This window comes from Carya illinoinensis, chromosome 9 (genome assembly GCF_018687715.1).
Source record: "Carya illinoinensis cultivar Pawnee chromosome 9, C.illinoinensisPawnee_v1, whole genome shotgun sequence".
NCBI lineage: Eukaryota > Viridiplantae > Streptophyta > Magnoliopsida > Fagales > Juglandaceae > Carya > Carya illinoinensis.
Window position 1 is genome coordinate 8,128,674 of NC_056760.1, and position 24,464 is coordinate 8,153,137.

Genomic DNA, 24,464 nt, shown 5'->3' on the forward strand with positions numbered 1-24,464 from the left:
CTGTCCTCTTTTGTAAGAAAAGCTATTTGGCTTGATAAAAACAATATTTGTAAGGGCTCTATTTGACTTCAATGAATGAATGTTTGGTTATATTTAAATTAATTAATTAAAAAAAAAAAGGCATTTCTCTTGAAAAAATTGGTTTTTATTTATAAATTGTGAATGAAAATGTCACAAAATAAGACATTAAATTATCATTTTCCAATTTCATATATAGACTGTTCGCGTAAAAAAAAGGGAGACCCACTTTTTTTAAAAGCACCCTGCAAGGCCATTCGCATATTTTGGCATGCGTAGGGTATTGCGTCGTTTGCATATTTTGAATGTTCTCTTTTATACTTTCTCAATTGTTTTTCTCTTATGCAATGGTTTCGTCCTGAGCTTAGGTCACATGCAATTACTGAAAATGGTTAAATTATGTGAGACGTGTGGTTATTTTCTCGTTTCAGCACCTTGGACTAGAGTAGATAGATCAAGTAACTTCATTAAAATGGCAAGGGCTATATGGTTGAAAGTGGCTCCTCTGGCTGGACAAAGAATGTTTTGAGCCGTCACATTGGTAGTCAGATTTTGGTACTTTGTTTAACAAAATGAAGGGAGTTTAGACCAAAGAAGAATCCATCTGTAAACAATTATTCTTAGGCCGTGACTATTCCGTGGTCTATAACATTACACGATTAAAATTTGAAGCATGCAAGTTTCTTTACTTTCGCATCATACCTTCATTCATACTTTTCCAGCTCTACATACTTATATACTGCACAAATCTTTGAATTTGAAGATAAAAGACCATAGATCAGAGGTTGTACTAGCACAAGCACAATGCCTAGAACTATGAATAGCAAACGGATTCAAAGTCAATCTATGAGCCATTTTAAGTTGTTTTTACCAGCGATGACTACCTGGAGCACGCCATCCTAGACAACAATTCAGCTTTTAGATTGGAAGTCAGCATGAATATAAACTTAAAAGGCATATCACTCTATAGTTTATCCAACTGAAACAAAGCCTCATGTCTTAACTTATGTTGGCTACTCGACCCATTTTTTTTCCCATTCAATTCACTAGTCCTTGAGGAAAAGCCTCTATCTAGTAACTTTTCTAGTTTTTAGGGCCAGATCTTCCAAGGTTTGGGAACAAATCCTCCGCATCATGTACCAAATATTTCACCCAGTAATTAAACTTTACATAGCGTACCAGCTACGTACCATGGAAAGAAGGAAAAAAAAAAGGTGGGGGTTTGGGGGGGTTCTTAAGTTTTACCAGGCAAGTTTTTAAGATCTTCAACCAGGTGGCCACTTCATCTGTCTCCCACCAAGGACATGCAAGTGGAGATGATAAACAGATTGACCTGTGTTGAGAGAGAGAATAAAAATAATTATGCATTTCAGAACAGCTTAAAAGAGTCATTCACAAAGACACCATACAGAATGAGGTTGCAGCTTACAGGCTTCTGGACCATTGTTTATGACAACACGAAACCCATCAAGGATACCTTCTTTCTCTGCCACCATTTTGGCAGCATAGAGAAGCTGACCCAGTATCTCTCCATGCCTTGCTTCAGCCTGACAAGGCAGAAATCAACAAACCATTTAGGCAGTTTTTTCCTTTAAGGGACAAGAGCCCTAGTAGTTGGGGGTTTGAACCCACGCCCATGGACCCATGGTCCCGACTCCCCTAGGACAAGGGGTAGTGCCATTTGGCCAGAAGGCCATTAGCATTTCCATGCTAAATCTCATTGCAAGAGTGCAGCTAATAGTCTGTGGATATTGTGTTGGCAACACCAAAATCAAAGAAAAGGAAAAAATGGCAGAGTCTGATAATTTTGCATTCTAAAACAAGATCTAATAGCTATGAAATCATAGATCTCATTTATCTTTGTATAAGAAGTAGAAATCTAGAGATATAGTCTACGACTACCTGCTTTCAGTCAAGATAACCAACCATAAAAAGGAAAAGAAAATCCTTTGGTATGCAGACTAAATTCTCATAGATGAAAGATATTCGCATCAAGGATTACTGACACTCAAAAATATAGAAATAGAAGAAAAAGAGAAGAAAAAAAAAAAAACCTTCCCAAGCTGTGTCAGTCCATCCCTAAACTTTGGAATGATTAAAACATGAACTGGAGCCTCTGGATTAATGTCTCGAAATGCAAGGACCTTTTCATCCTCGTAAACAATGCTTGATGGGATTTCCTTAGCTATGATCTTGTCAAATCTAAAAGAATGAGAGAGGAAAAAAAAGTCTTAAAAACCCATCTGAATATTTGCACTAATTACGATCATCAAGCATTGCCTCAACATGTTATGGTACACATGAGATTCTATTCAATAATAGGAATCTTCTCAATAAATTCTTAAACACGTATAAAGATTTTTCTGATAATAAACATATAGTACATTTTATTGATATTAGGGAAAATTAAAGAACTTCACTAAAACATAAATTTGGTTCGTTCCCAAGTCTTTGATCTTATCGATGGTAGATACTGTTACTCTTTTACATATGAAGTGAAATCTTTTGGATACCCATTTTATTTCTATTTTCAATACTTGCTTCATTTTAAATGAATGGTGGTATAATTGGAAGAAATTGTACATCTATTTGTACATTGTTAGAGATTCATGTGTTTGTGTTTGTGTGTGTGTGTGTGTGACATGCTATGAATAAAATGTGAGATCAAACCAGCGTTACTGTGTCACAAGTGATGATACATGGTTGGAGCTCCACTGTCGGCATTGACTGCAGCTGCCCTGGCAGCAGCCTCTTCATTGTTTGTAGCCCTAGCATGAAACTGCAATCTAGAAAACCGAAGTCCCAATGAGTAAAAAGTGGTCTACTCACAATTGATTTCACCAGTTATTTAATTTACAACCATGGATTCGTAGTATTTCTTCAAGCAAAGATTGCCCCCTGTCATCTCCACAACTTCAGAGCAGTGAAATAAACTATCATCCGTACTAATAAAACCAGTTGAAGACCTAGCTTTTGAGCTACCAACATGAAATAACTATCTGTTTCTCTCCAAAAACGCCATTGATTTCAGCAGAATTACACTAAAGGTATAAAAGGAGTATTACACCATCATAATTACAGGTACTATAACTTGAGCAATGGGTAGCTATTCATCCTATCACAACTTTAGCAATGTGTAGCTATTTTCCATCCCCTCTACAGACTACATCCTCAACTCAGGGATCTTTTCAAAATGTAATTTCTGTAAGAAAAATTAAGGTTTGTCGACGGATAAACATTGAGGAGAATGTTTCCCTTTGTATTGATGTCCAAATTAGTAAAATGAACTTGATGGTAAAAGAATACTGACTGGATAAATTAACCAGTTCTTTAATAAAAGAAGTCTAACTTGTCTGTAATAGCTTCGTGACTGAAATTGGAAACTGGAATATCGTAAAAAATAAAATGGGTAAAAATATTGCTGGCCTGGTATATGTTCTAACACATGGGAGTTTTTTGAAGCATAAAAAGCTATATTAACTTGGTAAATATAAGGACAGTCAATTGAATCAAAATTTCAGTTCCATTATCCAGTTTCGTCCCACATAAAATTATAAATCTGTTCCAAATATAATTTCATCGGCATTATCATGTTCTAAAATTCCAATTCCCTGAAGCTGTTTACCTATCGAAATAAAATCTAATTCCCTGAACAATCATACTCCAAAAAGAATGCTGAAACCATGGATCATCGGAAATTCGGCATACTGCGTAAATGAACATGCATCAATCAAGTAAAATAACACTTCTTCGTGTCAGAATTACACTCTCTCCCCATTTTCTTAAAATTGTACCAACAAAAAGCACAAGCAGAAAAGAATGAAGACCCAGACATAGATACGATGAAAAGAGAACGAATAAGAATACCTTCTAGAGAGATGAGGTAGGGGAAAGAGGGTAGTGGAAGAAACGATGCAGGCGGGTTTCACCGACACAAAAGTTCTTGCAGTAGATGCTGCACAGTTCCTGTGGTTCAAAACAGCCAAACGCAAACCCGTACATCACATTGATTTGCATTAGGAGCGAAACATCAAACACACACGCACGCACAAAAAGACAGAGAGAGAGAGAGAGAGAGAGAGAGAGAGAGAGGGAGAAAGGGGGGAGGACCGAAGTAGAGAAAGAGGGGCAATTGCAGCCATGGAGTTTGAAGGAGAGACAACAGAGATGGACCATCCAAGTTTGGGAAATCAGTTCCCATTTTATTCATGGATCCGCTTACCCGCTTAGATAAATGGACCCGATCATATTTTATTTGCCTAAACTGGGCCGGATCGAGTTGAGACTATTTAGGTTTCTACCTTGAAAAAATATATTTACAAACATAATTACGTATTAATCTATGTACTAATACAATGTGATTGATTAAAAAGTAAATTTTATTAAAAATAGTGTTAATTTATATTTTAAGTATAAATAAATCAGTATTGTTACGCAGATTAGTACACGACTATGTTTGTATATTGTAAAACTCTTCTACCTTTTACCGTGAGTTTTATTATATACAAACGAATTCACGTACTAATTTATATATTAATATTACTACTTTCATATTTAAAATTTAAAGTGATATCATTTCTATTAAAATATGACTTTTTAATCAGTCACATTGGATAAATATAGATATTAGTGTACAGAATCACTTACAACTATTTTTTTCTTTTAAGAATATATTTCATGATAACATCTAATACCTACAGTTATTTTTATATATGTTTTACGTATTTTATTAATATGATTGTCATTTTTATATATTTTTTATGCACATATAATTAGTTAAAGCAATTATTTATATTAAAAAAATTAATACAGTCAATTTTATATATTAAAAATTTTGATTTCATAATATATATTTTAAAATAATAAAAATTTTATATATAATCATTTTTACATATTCTTTATATACCTTATTAATATAATTAATTACATTATTTTTTAATATAAAATAATTATTTTGATAAATCCTATTCATAAAGTAGATAAAAAATACATAAAATTGATTATACTTAACATAAGCTTCCGTAAACTCACGCTTGTCTTATAAAAAGTTGGGCGTGTCTATCATTTTTCGTATGTTTATTGTTGTATCTTACTTTTTTTAATTTGCCACGCGTGCCTAAACTGGGCCATGATCATACCGCATACGACGGTCCTGATACTGTCTTATCATCTTGCATTCTTGCTGGTTCTCTCTCGTACCTTTCCTTTCTGCCAATTTTGTATCTTTCACGTTTTTCATGGACGAACACAATTGAAACCCCACAAACCAAGCAAAAAAACAAGGAAAAAAGAAACAATGGCGAGTTTTATACTTCAGGTCCCAAGAACTCTGAAATGCTTCCCTGTTTCTGCTTCATCTAATGGTATAAATTCATCTCTATGGTTTTTTCTCCTGTTGTTTTTGTTTTTGTGCTATAATTTATCTGTTTCTCTGTTTGTAAAATTTTAAGGGGGAGCTTCTGTGAGTGGGTCTCAGAGTGGAGGAAATGGGGGCCCGGTCATAGTGGAGCTTCCGCTCGATAAGATAAAACGGCCGTTGATGCGAACGAGAGCGAACGATCCTCACAAAGTTAAGGAACTCATGGACAGTATCCAAGAAATCGGCCTCCAAGTACCTGTGAGCACACTCACTTCCCCCTTTTTTTATATTGTTATTTTTTCAAGTCTTTGAAGTTTGAACGGCTGCGGTGATTTGTGATTTGGTTTCGAAGAAAATGAATTGGATTAGAGTCTGGCCACTTCAAGTTAAACAGTAGTGTTTGTGGGTAATGGAAGGCTTTGCTGGATAAGCTTAAGGTTAAATAGTGGATTAGGCTCTATGTACCAGAGGTTGCTGTTTTCTTGGTTCTACCATCCAAGTCTCAACTTAAGAAAATTTTAATGGGTCAAACATGTAATTTCTTTTCTTTTTATGAAATTTTACTGGTTAATTAAGGCAGCTTTGGATTCTGTCTCGAAAAATGTAGTATTATATTTGGTTAAAGTTGCGTAGATGAAATTAGTAATGAGAACATGCATATAAAGAATGCTGCTTTAATTGTTTTTCTTGGTGTTTTGGTCCTGATGCCTTGTCCTTTGCAACCGTTTCACTTTGGGTCTTTTTGCCTTCAATGCTAACAAAAAGTGTTGTAAGAATTCCAGTTTTAAACAGCAAAAATACCTTTGATTAAGCAAATAAACAATTTAAAGGAGGAACGTATGCATAATTGCCTTATTTCACCAGTACGACCCTTTAGTCAGTCAAGATATGATTGCAAATTTGCAATTCCTTCCTGCTGTTCCTGAATGCCATATATTTTATTTTCTTTAGATGGAAAATAGATGCTTTGATAAGCTCCTATAATGTGTTCAATTGGATATTCAATTGATCTAAAGAAGTGCTGCCTAAAAATTTATTTTTCTTTAATGAGAGATTGTTCAAGTGCTACTCTGCACACGTGCATGATTACGTGCTTATATATGAATGCCAACTTTAATTTTCATTGACTTATCTTAGTCTTTTTAATAATGCAGATTGATATTCTTGAGGTCGATGGAGTTTACTATGGTAGGTGTTTTTCTATATTCTTTGGGAAGGGCTTCTAAGCCTTATTTGATTTTATTTTACTTTTGGATATTCTCTACAAACACTGGTTCCCAGCTAATTCCAGAATTGTTGAAAGAGATTAGAAAAAGAGAAAGAACGGAGGATTGTGGTGGGGGGTAGCACGGCAGAAACCCTCTAGAGTCTAATTTGGTTGTATGTGAATGTCAAAGGTTTCCATGTTTTCTGCCAGGATCCAAGCTCCATTACGCTCTTACTTGTGTTGTTACAGGTTTCTCGGGTTGCCATCGTTACGAGGCTCACCAGCGCTTAGGGCTCCCAACAATCCGTTGTAAAATTCGACGCGGAACAAAAGAAACTCTCAGGTTTTTTTCGCCCTGTTTACCAGCAATGATCTAATTTTACATGCATTACATGTCGAGGTAAATCTTACAAATTTCCTTTTACATCTTGTAGGCATCACCTCCGCTGACATCTAGCAGTCATCATTCTAGAGAACAGATTTATGTGAGCCCTCAGAAGTGTTGCAGCAAACAATAACGATATGGTTATCATCCTCGAGATATACATATTTCTATCCATGGTGTTGCCTGTTATTGATAACATCCGGTCGGGTTTTGTCAGCTACAAAAATTTGCAAATAAGAAGTAGATATAAGTCTTCCTCTTCTACTTTGTTCTTTCTTCAATACAAAGAGAAGGCACCAGGGTTACATGTGATAGAACTACCATTGATTTTAAAGTGTAACCATGTCTTTATTTCAATGAAGAAAAGTTATAACATTAAATTAATTTTATAAATCTTAATATAAGTTATAACATTTAATATAACATATAAATTTAATTTTAGAACATAAAATATTAAAATTAATATAACATAAAATTTTAATTTTAAACATGAACATTAATATTAAGTTATTAATATAAACCTACTTTTGATATATATATATATAAACATATCAAGGATAAATACATTTTATGGCATAATGAATTATACTATATATTCTTTTTGATATATACATTTTTACACATTTGATTATATATACTTATATAAAAAGTCCATAGTCAAACTTATGTAAATTATAGTTAAATTCAATATTATACTAGTATATTTTTCTACTCTAGAAAAATTTTGTGAGGTTTTCATCATTAAATTACACTGAAAAATTAATAAAACTAAAACCGAACTGGATTGGAATCAATAAAATCGGTAGTTCTTATTTCGATTTCGATGATGAATTAATCTAGTTTCAATTCTTTAATTCTTAAAACTAGTATATATCAATTTGATTATAAAATATATATCCAAAACCAGATCGAACCGGACTAATTATACCGTTATTCAAAGTCTGCATTCCATGCAAGGCGCAACGTTTATTATTATTATTAGGGCGGTGCGATGCACGATCCCATAAGCATTTCCCTTATTATCATTATTATTATTATTATTATTATTTTGGTTTTTGGAATTCAAATTAAGCAATATAATTCATTGACATTGTGAGTGCCACGTTTCTTTGAAGAGCACCCGACGAGTTGTAAACCTAGTTTCAATTTTGTTAACCAGTGATGATACGATCGTCCAAACTATAAAATGTGATTGCAGGCAATACACCACCACCTTAAAAGCACTATCAGTACTGTTCAACAAGCAAAATTTCATTATTTTTCCCACCCAAATCAGCAGCCCCAACAGCATAAATGGTCCACGATCCAAAAACCATCATAGATATAAGTGCAAGTTACATTGTATAACCGATAAGAAATGAAAGTGGCCAAAAATTGACTCAGAGTGCAGCAGTGGTGGAATCATCTAGAGCAAGAACTCCCGGAAGAGACTTGCCCTCGAGCAGCTCCAAGCTAGCACCTCCTCCAGTTGAGATATGGCTCATCTTGTCTGCAAGCCCCACTTTCTCCACAGCTGCAACAGAGTCACCACCACCAATGATCGTTGTTGCACCCTTTCCACTGAGGTCTGCCAACTTCTTTGCTATTGCCTGCAATGAGAAAATCATGTTGTCAATCTCCTGTTGTCAGTAAAAAACCAGCAGTGCATGAATAGTAAGTTGTCAAAATGATAAATATGAAAGTAATTGTGGCAAAGTCTTTCTGTCTCATAAGCTAGATGAGTTATGTGAACTAGCAGCATCCGGGGAGATTACTGCTACTAAATATTGTTGTGGGAAGACGAGGTTTGCTGATAGACCCCAAGAAACTAGGTAAGGACTTACTAGCCTCTAACTAACCTAACCTCAACCAAATACAAAATCTGTTTTCATCCAAGTTCTTTAAAATGAAATGGCATGTGCAGACGAGAGTCTTGTGGCCTAGGAGCCATGGCATACCTCTGTTCCCTCAGCAAACTTCTCAAACTCAAATACACCCATGGGTCCATTCCAAATGATAGTTTTGGTGGTGTCCAATGTTTCATTAAATGTTTTAATGGAATCAGGTCCAATATCCAAGCCCATCCAGCCATCTGGGATACTTGACGCTGGCACAACCTGCAACAGAGCACATGTTAGCCAGCTAAAACAAATTCACGTACATATCAATTAGTAAACTCAGATGATGTTTCGCCCTACTGAACTCTGCTACTTACACAGTCAATGACTCCATAGCCACCAGTGATTGTATTAGTCTCTAAATATACAAAAATAATCACAGAAACTTAAACATAGTTGTATATACTGCCTTTTGTTCATAAACTTTTCCAATTTGCAGCATCTTTAGGAAAAACAGGATCCTTTACCCAATATAAATAATACGATGCCAACAAAAATACTGAAGAGATACAAAAATTAGATTGATCTCAATATCAATGATAAAAGTATATTATTTATTCCAATACAAGTTTATTAGAACAAGCATACTACAGTAGTAAGGTAATGAAACACACAAAAAAAAAGTGATAAATTGGCTTTAAATGAGAAAAAACATATACTAGGAAGTGTGGTTTATGCCTAAAACATCTGATTCATCAATGATATAATTAAACCACTTTAACAATGGAAAATTAAGTGGGATACATTTTCTGTATCCTGCTTGGTTCCAATTAAGACCTCAATGTCGCAAACCAATATGTGAAGGGTAAGAAGTACAAACCTTGCTATTTGCATCCGCTGCAAACTTGTCAGCAATTACCACATCTGTAGGTAGCAACAGAGAAACTCCTTTGGACTTGGCCTTTTCAAGAAGGGATGTTGCAAGATCAAGCTTGTCTTCCTCTACAAGGGATGATCCAACTGAGTATCCTTGGGCCTTGTAGAATGTGAAGATCATTCCTCCACCTAGAAATAGAATATCAACCTTTTCCAACAGCGACTCGATCACTCCAATTTTAGATGATACCTTTGAGCCACCTACAATGGCAGCAAATGGCCTCTTGGGATTTGAAACAGCTCCCACTAAATAGTCAAGTTCCTACATTAAGAACACAGGTGATAGTTAAATTTCATAGGTTACCGTATGGTAAGCAATGCAGGAGGACATGGCACAGAACTCAACATTTTTGCAACTAGATGCATTAAAGTCTTCATTTATTACTAGAAGTGGAGAATTCAAATTAAAATAATTTATGAATATAAAGTATGCTTTTCATTGATATTTAAATACAAGGATAAGGAACTGAACAAAAGCAATTGCAATCCATAGAGACCAAAACATGGAGCTTCAATGATGAGGGTAAATAAATTAGGATCATATGCTCAGGCAGTTCAGACTTACAACAGATAATATGCATGCTTCTATGGACTCTGCCAGAAAAAGAAATATAAATTGCAGACATCACACCTTCTGCATAAGAAAACCAGCAACAGAAGGCTTCAGATACTTGGTAACACCCTCTGTGGAAGCATGGGCTCTGTGAGCTGTGCCAAATGCATCATTGACATAGAGATCAGCAAGAGAAGCTAGCTTCTTTGCAAATTCAGGGTCATTCTTCTCTTCCTCCTTGTAGAACCTCACATTTTCAAGGAGCAAAACACCCCCTTCTGGGATTGCAGCCACGAGTTTCTCAACTTCCTCACCAATACAATCATTAGCCATCTCAACCTAATCAAAGCAGATGTACTACTTCAACAGGGGAATGTCCCTCCAAGTCATGAGTTATAATATAAAACAAGAGAAATGATATTTACAGTCGTAGTTGTGCAAGAGGCGTGCAATTGCTTTGAAAAAAATGAATTAATATGGGACCCACATGAAAAAAAAAAACTAACTTTTTAATCGTGGATCCCAATCTTTTTCAAAGCGATTGCGCAGCGTTTGCAATTCCACGACTGTATATAGCATTGCTCATAAAACAAATACTAAAAGTCATGTTAATTTGATTGCAGATGAAAGCACACCTTAACTCCAAGGAGCTCAGATATCCTGGGAACAAGAGGCTTTAAACTGTACTTGGGTGTGACACCCTTTGGGCGTCCCTGGAACAAGCATAAGAATTATAAAGCAAGTTGCCATACACGGGGCAGGTAGAGAGAGAGCATTTGAGATAAAAAGGTAAAAGAGAAATTACAGTAACCTCTCAACCCAGAAAACAAATAGAAAAAAGAAAATCAAGGTACCATGCACGCAGGATGAGGCAAAAATATAAATGGGACAGAGACAAATCAGTTATGAGAATATTCAAAAGTCCAGATTCTGGCTATCTTAATTGGAAAGGTTGTTGGATGTTGGATATAGAAAATAACAAAAAGTCCAGATAATTCAAGCCAGACTCAAATAGATACCAATCTGGTGCAAGAATACCCATTTACAATTTTATTTTACCCATAAAAAATAAAATAAATAGATAAAAAAGAACGCCCATTTGCACATACTAGGAAAGCCTTATATGCCATCTTCTCAGGACCAATCTTTCAAAATGGACTAATGTAGTGAATTGAGTGGTTTTGAATTCTACTATATTTTATCCTCAAAGAATAATGGCCCTTTGGGTTTACTACTGCTAGGGGCAAGAGAAAGGTACAAGATACTAGTACTTTCTTCCTATCATGCAGTCTATCATATGTCCTTCATTGTTATTGGTTTTTACCTTGTTTATGAAACTTTGGGAACTTTAAGAAAGAATGCACCAGCCACACAAACTCAGGAAACACATAGTAATATATGCCTCTTTTGTTCATAGTAATGTGTCTTAAATCATAAATCGTATAAGAAACATTTGCTTAAAGTTAGCCAGCTTTTCTGGTCCTAGTGATAAGCCTCTAGTTTTACAAAATTCTTCTCCTTCCATTGTTGAGCTTCTTTTTCGTTCTTGCTTTTGCCAGACCAGCAGTTGCACTTGTATGTTCACTTACAAGTAAACACAGCAGGTCCAAAAGCTAATTGAATCAGTATAGCCAGATTGAACAACCAAGTTAATATGACAATTCCTTTTTCATTCATAACTACTATTTGATATTAGCAAGTACTAAGAGATTAGGACTGAAAAAAATCATACTTGGGTCAGATCCGTTCTGATCCAATATGGATCATACAGCTTGATACCCTATCTTCCTGACAACCTTTGAGCGAAATGCAGAAAGAGAAAGGAAAATCCATGGAGCCACATCGTTTCCACCGTATAAGAACAATGAGATCACCCCAAGGAAGCCTTCGGTACCCAGAGGTCCGCTACAACCTTGTTGGTTTTCGCACATAGATTTATACATTTATATCCAATTTTGTATAGGTAACGTTTACATCCAATTTCGTCCGTGAAAGAAAATAAACTAAAAATCTATGAGTTTTCTGATTGTCAGTCTTTGTACTCAAAATGTATACAGGCTGATCCAGATTGAAAGCGTTCTATAGATCACATTTTAACAGAAACCCAACAATGAAATTCTCAAATAACAATAGATAAAAGTAAATAAAAATCTATAGTGGACCAATTCATATGCAAGAAATCCATGATGAGACAAACAAACAGAAATCGTAGGAAAAAGCTTCTAATCAAAATAACAAAAAAAGAAAAAAACATTTATCCGATCATAACGTCTACTTTCTCTTAGACCAAAAAAAAACAAATACAAAGGCAGGCAAAGGTATTAATTACCAAGTGGCTTGAGAGGATGACTTTGGCACCATTTCCCAGCAAGTACTTGATTGTGGGGACTGCAGCCCTGACCCTAGTATCATCAGTAATGTTAAGATTATCATCCAAAGGCACATTCAGGTCTACTCTCACAAACACTCTCTTCCCCTTTAAATCAGCCTCCGTCAACTCTCCTACACTCCTCTTGGTTGCCATTGTTGGGGAAAATGAAAAATAGTAAAACTCTGAATCAAACCCACAAAACTCAAACGGGGATGTAAACGGTAGTGTTTCCAACAGAGCTTTATATATTCGGATGCACTTGTAGAAAACTAGCGTTGTCGAGTGAGTGGTTAGGGTTTAGTGACGCATGAACCTTTTTGTTTATTCGCATATTCTCTTTCGTTTGGTTGGTGATTACGTCAAACTCACGCTTTTTCGAGCTTTATGCCTATTCCAATCAGAAAAAATTACTATAACTACAAAATAATTATAAAAATAAATATAATTTGATATGATTTATTATATTATAAAATTATTTTTATTATAAAGTAAATCTGATAGATCATATAAAATTACGACAGAATAATTTATTATATTAAATAATCACTTATCTTTTCATAACCATTCATCTTTATTCTATATTTACTTAATTTATTATCATTAGTAAATAATGAATATCGCATTTAACAATTATAAATAGAATCAAAATTAAAAAAAGTTTCATACATGTAATAGTTTTCTTTAAATTTTAAAAATATCTTAATTATTTAATTATGTTAAATACAATAAATTATCTCATAATAAAATAATTGAATAGATTAAGTTAGTCATTTAGGAAATAAAAACAATAAACAGGTAAAAAAGAATGAATCTCTAGGATATATATATATATATATATATTTAAGAGTTACTTAATTTATAAGCTTATGTGTAAAATACATCTTCTATAACGTTAACATGGCAAATAATTTTTGCGAGGATTTGAAGAATGGTTAGGAGGGTGAGAACGTTAAATGGATATGAGTAATACTACATGCAATCGAGAAGTGTGTAAACACTGCACAGTCGTTTTGAAAAAGAGTGAGGTTCACGATTAAAAAGTTATTTTTTTTCATATGAATATCTTATTAATTCATTTTTCTTAAAGAGATTACGCAGCGCTTATATAGGCACGACTGTAAATATCATTTCTCAATGGATATTAGAGAAAACAAAGACATACCCAAGTGCATGCAACACATTGAGAAGAACCAAGGGTGCATGCACATGACGTGCGGCGCGCCTTGTAACCATGAGTGGTGTTGGGTGAGCCTTGATCCGTGGGCTAAACATGTCGACAACACAGGCCGGTTACCATGCTTGTAAAATTTACCACAAGAAAGACAAGTTTTGGAGGATGCGAGTAAAACAGAGAGGACCAAGACATCTCAGGAAAGGTATACTAACTACCATGAACAGTGCTAAAGCAATGAATTGTCGTGGAAACAAGCTCTTAAGGATTTGCATCAGATCCAAACGGATTACTTGAATGAAATTAGTGATTTATATAGGGAACTCGAGTCTCAGCTCCAGTTCATTACAGAGGAAACAAGCTCTTAAGGATTTGCATCATATCCAAACGGATTACTTGAATGAAATTAGTGATTTATATGAGAAACTCGAGTCTCAGCTCTGGTTCATTACAAAGGCCTAACAGCAGATAATTGAATGCAGGCGACTCCTCAAGTGGACGTATGCATATGGATACTACCTAGGCTGAGAAGGAGAAAGCTAAGAAGAGACTGTTTAAGCACTTGGAATCACAGGCAGAGTATAGTCTGGAAAAGCTTCATCAGTGCACAAAGGACATACATGAGTTCCTGATCAAGGCAAAGAGTAATGAAAAGTCTGAAAACTTCTATATAGAGAGGCTTCATGGTCATGGCGCGGGTCTGGAGGAGGCGGAGTACAGAGACGAGTTCCTCAAGGGAAAGAGTGAAAAGCTCAAAAAGTTCCGTACAAAGCTAGAGGAGCTGACCATAGTGACAAAGAAGAACTTCAAGAATCTGGTTTCGGTGTTGGAGAATGCCTTGGAAGATGTGCAATCCCAGGCGAGGAGATCATGGCCTGCAAGTTGCAGCAAGTAAACAAGGCCGAAAAAGGAAAGGAGAAGGAAGCAGAATAAGAAGACCTCGAAAGGTGATCGAGGAAAATAATTAATGGGCTTGTTTGTGATAGGCACTTTACCTGTATTAAAATGAAATATATGCCAATCTGTTTTAAGATCAAGATGCATCCAAATTAAGAATCAAACATAGGAGTACTAGACTTTAGATATGATAATAATGTTAGGCCACTTCTTGTTTTATGTTTTGATGATATTTCAGGCTACATAGGGTAACTTGTCCTCTTTGTTTCCGTTAAATAGATTTGGATGATTACCAAAACAAATGTTGCTTTATCAAAATCCTACGGATGGTACCGTAGGTTGAAACCTAAGATTTCCCATATTTGCAACTAGTGGCCGCAGGTTTTACTAGTAAATTGACTTTGACATGGTTCAATTCAAGTGACTAGCAAATGGAACATTTAGCTGTTTGGAATAGCCATTTAAATCAACAATTTGGCATTCTCTGCTGTATATACAAAATGTGATCTGAGCCAACTGGAATATTAGTCATGACAGTATTTCCAGGAGCAAACACAAAAGAAATATACCATCCTCTTTAAGACAGTATATAAGGTAGATCAACTTCTGTGTTGATCCCATCCCATGCCTCAGCTGTAACAATACCGATCATAGATCAGAGTATGTCCATAGTGCTAACTTCTACAGCGTAGTTGGAACATGCATGCGAACAAGATCATAAACATGCGGATTTGTGGAGATATGAGATAAGAAGAAAAAACTTCTTCCACCATCATTGCTCTTGCATGCATAAATTCCGTTTTGTAATTTACATAAAAATCCAAGAACAAAATATCAACAAAAAATGCAAACTGATGCTTACAAGAACTAAAGACTGACCGTTACTCCATACGCATTCCCTTTTCTCCATCTGCAGCATTTCATGCTCTCGCAATCCAAAGGCTTGGATTGAAAGTTGACTTGCCTGGCCTCTTCACAGCTTCTAAAGCTACCTCAACATCTCAAGTATAAACCAAGCAAACTCACATTTACAAGCTTGGTCTTGAGCTAACACAATAGGCATATTCTGGTACAATCCCTTCTCAGTTTTTATCTAGCCTAACCTCTTTTTTCGCTTGCTTTAAGGAGTTATGCCTGGAACCAGAGGGATAGGCGGCTTGGGCTTCTTTGTTTTCTCAACCAATACAGCTTGGGTACTTAGAACTACCCCAGCAACTGACACTGCATTTTGAAGTGCACACCTGGAAACACGACAAGGATCTGCAACTCCAGCACTGAGAAGATCTTCATATCTGTCTGTCATTGCATTGTACCCAGTTTGCCAATCAGAAATTCTAGTCTTCTCTACAACAATGTCTCCATCAACTCCGGCGTTAGTGGCAATTAATTTTGCAGGTTCAAGGAGCACCTGAAATTAACATCAGCAATAGTTCAACAATCCGACAAGTAATATGCCAAATAGCAAATGTAAATTGACATTTCCTAAGTTTAAGCAGAAAAATCTGAATTTTACACTATTTGACCACACACTTCAAACATTAAAAAAAAAACAACAATCCCCAAGAAACAGCTTATAAGAAAAGAACAGAACTTTAGACGAGGGACAAACTAATTCTCTCAACTGTCCTTTGCAGCAACAGATTTGGATCCCCAAGAGCTCTTGACCGAACTCTAGGACCTAGAGAGATAAACATATGAAATAGACCCCACAACATTTATAGCTGTCCAAGTAAATTAACTCTAAATCCTTCGGTGCCCACTTCATGTGTCTATCTCTCTCCCACTCTATGCCCTATCGTTTAATCAAGAACTCCAGGTGATCTCCACCCTGCAGCAACAACTATGTTGACTGTTTATTGCAACTTCCTCACGGATAACTACTGCAAGTTTGTAGGTGACACATATAGACCCAATCTTTCAACTTAAAAGTCCTATGCCCACAATTGATACCATCATACCAGGCAATCTCTGTTGTCTGGGTGTGGGGACTGATCCTTTTAGGTCGGCTGGCAGTTGCCAGTCATTTTTTACTATCGAACTGATAGAGATCAGAAGCAGGAGGACTCCCTGAAATAACCAACACTCTTAGTTTGTCTGAACTGAGTAGGCATCAATGGCTGTCAATCAGTTGTTGGTCAATTCGATGGAGGCGACTTGATGGTAGTAGTGATGTGACATCTTGCATCCCACAAACAGGTCACGCCAAGTCTAGCAGCAGGAATCTCAGATCTAAAACCACTGCCACAATCCCGGCAACAAACTATTTGATAGATGATGGAGGTTAGTTTTCCGATACTTGATTTTCGACCACCAACCCAACCGCTGTCAGAACAGATTTCCTTGGCTACCATGTGAGCAGTGGCTTAAACTAAACATTTTGGGTGGGGATTGGTCAGAACTATCAAGCAGGTGTTGGCCATCCAAGATTTTGTCTGTCCCTTACATTACCAGCTATCTTTAAGAACATTATTTTCAAAGAACATCTTTATTAACTACTCTTTCCAAAACAAATTTTTTTTTGATAAATCAATAACCAAAGTATATTGAAATAAAATAAGAAAGAGAATTTATCTGCCTTGTCACCGTGAATTCCTATGGGAGAAAGGATAGTCGGAGCTAAAGGCAGAATTACGTGTTTTATAACAAATACACTTAAGAAGAAAATTTCAACTTAAATATAGCCTATGAGAAGAATGTGTTCTGTAGCACCAAAACATATGAGAAGAACGTTATCATAAGTACACTAAAGATGTAAAGCTTTATCAGCTTAGCATCAAAGCCATTGAGTCAATGAGCTTATTTTTTCAAATTTACAGGTTTTCAAAAAGTCCTGTCAAACTCAATCAAATGGACCTGCCAACAGTTTGGCACAGAAGCTGCTTAGGCTCGAGTTCATTCTCAAGGCAACTCTCATATCCTGGTTAGTGATTCAGTGCAACTACAATAACATAAGGAATCAGAAAAAGGCCAACTTGGGGCGCATATTTTCAATTTTATTTCTCTTCACCATAGCGAGTCTCTAGATTCAAATTAAACAAATATGCCCGGTATTAGATGAAGGCCACCTTAGGACAGTTCTAACCAAATCCTTGCAATCTGACATAAATTAAGAAGAGAAGAAAAACAAGCCATCAAAAATAAAAATGAATAGATGCCACACCTTTGCCACAATCTCTGCACCAATCTGCTCATCTGGATCGTCCATAGAATTCTTTATGATGGGAATCAGCTCTGAGAGATGTACATATGTGGTACCACCACCAGGCACTAATCCTTCAGCCATGGCAGCAAATGTGGCATTCTTTGCATCTTCAACTCTGAGTTTCCGATCTTCAAGTTCCACCTCAGTGTGTGCTCCTACCTGGTTCCATGAACTTTGAGTAAACACAACAATAGGCAAACAATCATGACTAGAAGTCTTGAAGGGTCAGCATGAACTTCTAAAATTCCAATTATCACAGATAGAATTCTTTTTTTTCTTTTTTTTTTGTTGGGGGGGGGGGGGGGGGGGGGGGGGAGCATTGGGTGTCCAGGAACATCATCCCGACTAATTCCAAGGAGTGCACATGCCCTTGACAAGGAGTTTTCCCCAAGTGCACCTTGGGTAATTCAGGGAAAAATCCCCCAGTCCAATGGACCCTTGAGATTGTTTGCACCCAAGGGGATTTGAACTTTAGACCTGGGGGAAGCATAACCCCATGCCCAAGGCCTTGACCACTTGAGTCAACCTCTAGGGGCACTATTTTTTGATAAGTCATATATTCTTCATCCCACATATCTTTTTTGTTTCACCTCTTGTAATAAATCTCCCTTCAACCACAATTTTCTTACACTAAATTTTCCTATTCCTTCAGACTGGTGAAATTTTTGCAGTAGAGAACACTAAGTTTATGAATTCAATCAGATTTAAGAGATATCATTATAATGGAATTTTCATTAGCTTTATCTCTTCACGAAATGCTGTTAAATTAGTGGAATCAAATTATTGTACCTCCAAATTAGGTATTAATTTTTCAAAATAAGTCCAAGATTGACACGTTTGTAATTATGAGCCTATTTACACAAAAAAGAAGCGGCCTTTAAAGTTATAATCAAAATTTATTGTTGCTTTTCATGATAATGTGAAATATTTTGAAAACTGATTCAACTTAATTAAATTTCAAAATTGCAAATATAAAGCCTTGTCACTATTTTACAAGGCAGATAAATAGTGATCATGCCACCCAGGAAGAAGACACTATTGTACTAGGTTTCTCAGAAAATAACATTAAGAAATGGCATTTTTTTGCATATTGCAGACCTTAATCACAGCCACTCCGCCAGATAGTTTAGCAATTCTTTCTGAGAGCTTCCTTGACAAGTATGCATTATCTGTTTCTGCTAGATCCTTCTTGATCTGCAAAATTCTTGCCTCAATTTCAGCCTTAGTAGTTGGATCAGCCACTATGGTTGTTGAATTACTGGTTATGATTACTTTTCGTGCAATGCCAAGCTGATCTGAGGTTGCACCTTCAAGTGTCAAACCCAAGTCTCCCGAGAGAAAATCAGCACCTAATGATGTTCACATTAGATCACTGAGAAGTAGGAGCTGAAATGGTAATCTCATCTTAAAGAAAGACCATTTATGAAAAATGTAATAGAGACTCTGCAAAGGCATAGGACAATGATGCTGATTTTCCAGTGGAAAAGAAGGCAGCCAGGGAAGTTTGAGAGATGGTCCTGTAGCACACAATAACAAAAAGAAAAAAGAATATAGCAGCAAACCTATAGAAATTATTGTACTCTACTGGTCTGGAAAGAAAGCTACATTTTTGCAGTTTCTATATTCCCTCCTTGTCAGAAAATAAAATCTAAAAAGTATGGAAAGTGCTCTGCAAATATTAATTTCCTGAATATTTTAATTTTTAATATTGTATTTAATTTCAATTATTTAAAAAATTGAAATTAAAGTAAAAACAGTAAATGAAAGCCTCTGTCACATCCATTCTCCATCCCATTGTTGGAACAAAAATATCGCATGGATCGATATGGAAATACTCAGTACCTGAATCCATTTGTCCTTAGAATTTGTGTTTCCTTTCCCTCCTTCCGAACAAGCAAACAGAGGATTAATGATTGAGAATGTAAAGGATTGAATAAAAGTTTTTAAACAACATTATGGAATAAGATTTCCCACAAATTGGCTTCGCATGTACTTGGTGTGGTTCTTGTATATGTCCCGTGTACTTGGCTTCACTTATTTTTAATAAAATTCCTATTTACTGATAAAAAAAAAAAAAAAAGATTTCCCACAAATGAGGGCCACAAAACATATTAGGTTCTACCAACTTTGTATTCAACAAGAAAAACAGACTCTGATGAGGGGCCCATAATGATATCCTGATAAAAACAAACAGGTTCTTTTAACAAAAGATCTTTCTAACTCAACTTTACATAATGTTTATTATGACTCCAGAATTTCGTCAAACTTAGCAAAGATGTTAGAAATTTAAGTTTGAAGGCAGGTAAGCGATTGCCGGAAGAAAGGGAGCTTCGGTTGGACTAAAGCAGACAACAAAGCCTTCCCTCTGGTCACAAAGAAGATATCTTAATTTACTAGTATCATAACAGATACCTGAGTTTCTTGATATGTCTATGAGGGCCATCAAAGTAGGAAACTAAAAACAAGAATAAATGTCTTACAATCATGTCAGCATGAAGTTGAACCACGTCAAAAACTTACAAATAAAGAAATTTAGTGAATGGGAACTAGGTCATAGGCACAATAGTCTGTAGACATCAAAACAGCCTCTGATTCAGAATAATAATTAATTATAGTTGAGAGTCAGGGAAAAATTACTTATAAAAAGGGTATGGAAAAATAAATGATTAGGAATATTAATTTTAGCATCATGAGCTGACCTGTCATAAGTGCAATATCTTGCAACAGAGCTTTCTTTCCTTCTCCAAGTCCTGGACATTTGACCACAGCAACATTTAGTAAACCTTGCATTTTGTTCACCACCAGTGTTTCCAGTACTTGCCCGGAGATATCCTCTGCAATGATTAGCAGTGGGACACTAAGCTGGGTAGTCTTTTCCAATAAAGGAACAATTTCTTTCACAGTCAAAATCTTCTGATCCGTTACTAGGACTTTAGCACCGTCAAACTCCACTACTGATTTGTTGTGGTCGGTAATGAAGTGAGGTGACATGTAGCCCTTGTCAATCTGTACAAAAAGATCAAACTGTATAGTCCAAGAAAAGAGGAGAAAAAATTATGAATCAAAGATAAAGTTCAGACAACATAAGAATGGGCAACTAATAGCAAAAAGCTTACATGGAAAAAATGCACAGCTTCAGTCAATTCAATAGATATATTTGCAGTTAGACTATCCAACCCATTTAAACCATAGAACACACATGAACTTTTGGATGGAGGAAAAAGAAAGAGCGGCCTAATCAACCCCTTCCCAAGGGGTGGCTCTGTCATCTCTCAATGAATGGCTCGAATTGTGAAGAGGAGGACAGGGTTGGACTGGAAGGCAGGTGAGGCTCTTCTTCCTCTTTGGCTTTTTCCAACCGTGAGAATGAGCTAAGAATAAAAACACTTCTCTTACAAATCAAATCTCGGCTTACTCCCATTTCTTTCTACTTTACTCTATCTATGAAGGAATTCACTCATAGAATGCTTTTTGATTGCACTAAAAAAAATTTACTGGGACTCAAAGATTCATGCTAAAGCAAAACTGAAACGAATCCATTCTGTAATGCTTATATACATATAGGTCATTCTGTAATGCAAATTATCATCAGTTCCTTCTCAGACATCATTAATTTTTTTAGTTTGAAATCATCCTAATCACCTTCATTCCTTCTTCAATTATCACAGAGGTCTCAGATGATGAAGATGACTCTATAGAGATTACTCCATCAGGGCCAATCTTTTCTATAGCTTCAGCAATTAAGTTCCCAACAAATTCATCATTTCCAGCAGCAATTGAGGCCACAGCTGCAAGATGGCAAAGACAATTTCAAGATTTTCTGGACTAAACAGACTAAACACGTTTTATTTATAAACACAAACAAAAGCAATACCTTTAATATCATCTCTTCCTTTTACAGGCACACTTTTCTTCTTCAAGACCTCAACCAATTCTTTTACAGTCTTTTCCATGCCTTTCTTCAAAGAGATCGGGTTAGCCCCAAAGGCAACAGCCAACAACCCAGATTTGATCATTGCTCGAGCCAAAACAATTGCAGTAGTTGTACCATCACCAGCCAAATCATTCGTTTTACTTGCAACCTGCAAGCAGGATGGGAAGATTTACATATGTATGCCTACTTGGGTCTCAAAAAGCACCAGTACAAGATAAAAGGATAAAATTATCTAGCAACCATGAATGACCTCTTGGATTAGCGTCGCTCCTGCATTCTCAACTGCATCTGAAAGCTCTATTGATCGAGCAATTGTAACACCATCATTTATTATTTTTAGCGTTCCAGACTCAGAAAGCACAACATTACGTCCTACAAAATTTCACTTAAAACAAATCAATACCTCATATCAAAACCTTATTAGAATATAGACGTTGACTGATCAGAAATACCTCATATCAAAACAAATTATTTGTTAGATAAGAAGTCGCATTATTCTTTAAGCATTTCACTGTGAGGTCTCATTGAGTATATTACAGCTTTTATAGTGTCAGAAAACGTATAAAGGCTTACAAATTATGGGAACCTCACATGATTATGTTCTCGCTTTTACGTTCACGGAGACAAAACTTGAAGTCCTGAGGCTGGTACTGATTTGACAGATGTTCATACGTATAAACCAAATATACGAGCACGTAGCTAAAGGTGAGAATTGTAAAAATCACTTGTTCATTTGGTTTTTTAGCTTCTTGTAACTTACGTTTTGTATGGTTTATTGAAGTTATTGTTTTTAAACTCTTTTTAAGCCATACAAACAGAGGCAGAAATATGATATGTTCTGCGCAACTTCATTTTAATATCTCAACCTGCGAATATAGCAGGCAAAGCCACTGGTGGATAGTTCAAAAGGCGAAAAATACCTCTAGGTCCTAAGGTGAGAGAAACAGCATCAGCCAGCTTATCAATCCCAGCTTGCAAGGCCTCCCTACATTCTCTACCAAAAGATACCCTCTTCGGACCTGCTCTGACCACGCTGTTCCTCACAATCTGGGGATTTCTCCATAACCCAGATACCCTTTGGCTCCTACAAAAGTTCTGCAGCAGAACACATCACAACAAATGTAATAAATACATTTGCTACAACTCAAAAACACACACATAGACAACGAGACTTACGGAAAACAGAGGCTTCTGAGGGAAGAAAGGAGGAGAAGAGAAGGAAACGAACATTTGAGAAGGGGAAGAGGAAGAAACGAACATCTGAGAAGGGGCGGCTCAATGCCTAGGCAAGCAATATTGCCCAAGGCGCCTACACAACCCAAGGCCCCTTAAATAAATAAAGTTATAATAGTTCCTAATTAACTTTATTAAAAAATAATAACTCTTTTTGATTATTAAAAATTTTTATTTTAAATTTAAAATTCTTGTACCATCATTATAATTTTTTTAAATTTTATATAAAATATAATAAATAATTTAACTTTTTTAAATCTCAAAATAATAATAATATTTTAATATTTTATCTTAAAATTCAAAATTCTCATTTCAAAATTTTTACTTGTCAAACCGAATATTAAATTCATAATATTGATATTCTAAATATTTTAAAAAATAATATTAGAAGGACTCTAAAGAAATTTTTCTAAAAAAGTATCAAAAGACTTGTAGTTATAATAGTTACTGATGAACTTTAAGAGTTATGTTATTTACAATTACTTTTACATATTTTTTGTATATTTCACTTATATTATTGATCAAAATAAATTATTTTATTTTAAAAAAATGACGCAGATTATCACATCAGTGCAATTAAGAGATAAAGATCAACAAAAACAAATAATGATTAGTGTATAATTGCATAACTAAGAAAAATTAAAAATTTATGGTATTTATATTCAATATAATAGTTTATTAAATTATTGTATTAAAATAAATAAAAACAAAATTTCACTAAAATTTTGTCTTTGCCTCAATTTTGATTGTTCTGACTTTAAACAATTTATATTCAGCCACTTTTATATATATTTTTTATACACTTAATTAATATAATTAATTATATATTAAAAAATTATTAATCCAACTAATTATATCAATAAAATACACAAAAAATATACAAAAATAAATATACTTAACATTACTCCTCTAGCTTTTAGGGAACACGGTTTCTTGAATGCCAAAGATTTTCAAGTGTTTATGGGAGGAGAACCGACTCGAAGTCACTGAGGTAAATCTGCAACTAGCTTTAGCCATATGTCTGTGCGAAGTTTCAAGCTTAAAACTTTTACATTTTATTTTATCATTATAATTTTTTAATTCTTCCATAAAATATAATAAATAAAATAATTTTTTCAAACAAAAATAAAAAAATTGTATTTTAATAAATATTTTATTTAATTTTTATCATATCTCTTATGTATAAACAAACTAATCCGCTAAAGCTAGTTGTCTTATACTTGTCTTGTATCATCTTTCAGAACTCTCAATTTCTTTTTACCAAAATAATACTTGATATATTATAAAAGGATAATGCTAGACTTATTATTTCTTATCACTCATTTATTGTTGTATTTGAATTTTTTTAAGTATTTTTTAATATCCTTAATTATTAAGAAAA

General features: G+C 35.1%; 4 protein-coding genes across 7 annotated transcripts; 1 reads left to right on the top strand and 3 right to left on the bottom strand.

The window, feature by feature from the left end:
• Positions 1-956: 956 nt before the first annotated feature.
• Positions 957-4,251, bottom strand: LOC122277686 (14 kDa zinc-binding protein). The gene is made up of 6 exons (XM_043087776.1): positions 4,129-4,251; positions 3,886-3,984; positions 2,718-2,804; positions 2,073-2,220; positions 1,448-1,565; positions 957-1,351 (listed from the first exon to the last, which is right to left on the bottom strand). The coding sequence occupies exons 1-6, from the start codon at positions 4,158-4,160 to the stop codon at positions 1,284-1,286; spliced, it is 552 nt and encodes a 183-aa protein (XP_042943710.1). The 5' UTR covers positions 4,161-4,251; the 3' UTR covers positions 957-1,283.
• An 874-nt stretch (positions 4,252-5,125) lies between these two features.
• Positions 5,126-7,349, top strand: LOC122275264 (sulfiredoxin, chloroplastic/mitochondrial). Its single transcript, XM_043084243.1, has 5 exons — positions 5,126-5,381; positions 5,469-5,635; positions 6,532-6,565; positions 6,834-6,927; positions 7,019-7,349. The coding sequence occupies exons 1-5, from the start codon at positions 5,147-5,149 to the stop codon at positions 7,032-7,034; spliced, it is 546 nt and encodes a 181-aa protein (XP_042940177.1). The 5' UTR covers positions 5,126-5,146; the 3' UTR covers positions 7,035-7,349.
• An 850-nt stretch (positions 7,350-8,199) lies between these two features.
• On the bottom strand, positions 8,200-12,990 carry LOC122276691 (phosphoglycerate kinase, cytosolic). The gene is made up of 6 exons (XM_043086578.1): positions 12,605-12,990; positions 10,911-10,988; positions 10,354-10,614; positions 9,667-9,984; positions 8,907-9,065; positions 8,200-8,558 (listed from the first exon to the last, which is right to left on the bottom strand). The coding sequence occupies exons 1-6, from the start codon at positions 12,797-12,799 to the stop codon at positions 8,349-8,351; spliced, it is 1,221 nt and encodes a 406-aa protein (XP_042942512.1). The 5' UTR covers positions 12,800-12,990; the 3' UTR covers positions 8,200-8,348.
• A 2,149-nt stretch (positions 12,991-15,139) lies between these two features.
• On the bottom strand, positions 15,140-23,170 carry LOC122276620 (chaperonin 60 subunit alpha 2, chloroplastic). 4 transcript variants are annotated; one of them, XR_006228912.1, is made up of 10 exons: positions 23,027-23,167; positions 22,771-22,945; positions 22,101-22,222; positions 21,791-21,998; positions 21,559-21,704; positions 20,616-20,922; positions 19,015-19,265; positions 17,875-18,075; positions 15,594-16,122; positions 15,140-15,347 (listed from the first exon to the last, which is right to left on the bottom strand). XR_006228912.1 is itself a non-coding variant. In XM_043086488.1 (9 exons), exons 1-9 carry the CDS (start codon positions 23,108-23,110, stop codon positions 15,835-15,837), a joined length of 1,782 nt encoding a protein of 593 aa, XP_042942422.1. In that variant the 5' UTR covers positions 23,111-23,170; the 3' UTR covers positions 15,462-15,834. The 4 variants fall into 4 exon arrangements, 2 of the variants coding, with proteins under 2 accessions (XP_042942422.1, XP_042942423.1); XR_006228911.1 differs by having other exon boundaries at positions 15,577-16,122; XM_043086488.1 differs by lacking the exon at positions 15,140-15,347 and having other exon boundaries at positions 15,462-16,122; positions 23,027-23,170.
• Between the last annotated feature and the right edge of the window lie 1,294 nt (positions 23,171-24,464).

What these genes read in the sequence shown, in the direction of transcription:
- LOC122277686 (XM_043087776.1), bottom strand. Translation starts at nt 4,160, where the DNA reads ATGGCTGCAATTGCCCCTCTTTCTCTACTTCG. An exon ending in GACAGTGGAGCTCCAACCAT is followed by an intron (nt 2,221 to 2,717) that starts GTATCATCACTT and finishes TCATTCTTTTAG; the next exon opens with ATTTGACAAGATCATAGCTA. An exon ending in GACTGACACAGCTTGGGAAG is followed by an intron (nt 1,566 to 2,072) that starts GTTTTTTTTTTT and finishes CTGCCTTGTCAG; the next exon opens with GCTGAAGCAAGGCATGGAGA.
- LOC122275264 (XM_043084243.1), top strand. Translation starts at nt 5,147, where the DNA reads ATGATCATACCGCATACGACGGTCCTGATACTGTCTTATCATCTTGCA. An exon ending in TGTTTCTGCTTCATCTAATG is followed by an intron (nt 5,382 to 5,468) that starts GTATAAATTCAT and finishes TAAAATTTTAAG; the next exon opens with GGGGAGCTTCTGTGAGTGGG. An exon ending in AAATCGGCCTCCAAGTACCT is followed by an intron (nt 5,636 to 6,531) that starts GTGAGCACACTC and finishes TTAATAATGCAG; the next exon opens with ATTGATATTCTTGAGGTCGA.
- LOC122276691 (XM_043086578.1), bottom strand. Translation starts at nt 12,799, where the DNA reads ATGGCAACCAAGAGGAGTGTAGGAGAGTTGACGGAGGCTGATTTAAAG. An exon ending in CAGCGGATGCAAATAGCAAG is followed by an intron (nt 9,066 to 9,666) that starts GTTTGTACTTCT and finishes GCTCTGTTGCAG; the next exon opens with GTTGTGCCAGCGTCAAGTAT. An exon ending in AGTTTGCTGAGGGAACAGAG is followed by an intron (nt 8,559 to 8,906) that starts GTATGCCATGGC and finishes TTCTCATTGCAG; the next exon opens with GCAATAGCAAAGAAGTTGGC.
- LOC122276620 (XM_043086488.1), bottom strand. Translation starts at nt 23,110, where the DNA reads ATGTTCGTTTCTTCCTCTTCCCCTTCTCAAATGTTCGTTTCCTTCTCT. An exon ending in GAGCGACGCTAATCCAAGAG is followed by an intron (nt 21,999 to 22,100) that starts GTCATTCATGGT and finishes TCCTGCTTGCAG; the next exon opens with GTTGCAAGTAAAACGAATGA. An exon ending in TAATTGAAGAAGGAATGAAG is followed by an intron (nt 20,923 to 21,558) that starts GTGATTAGGATG and finishes CTTTTTGTACAG; the next exon opens with ATTGACAAGGGCTACATGTC.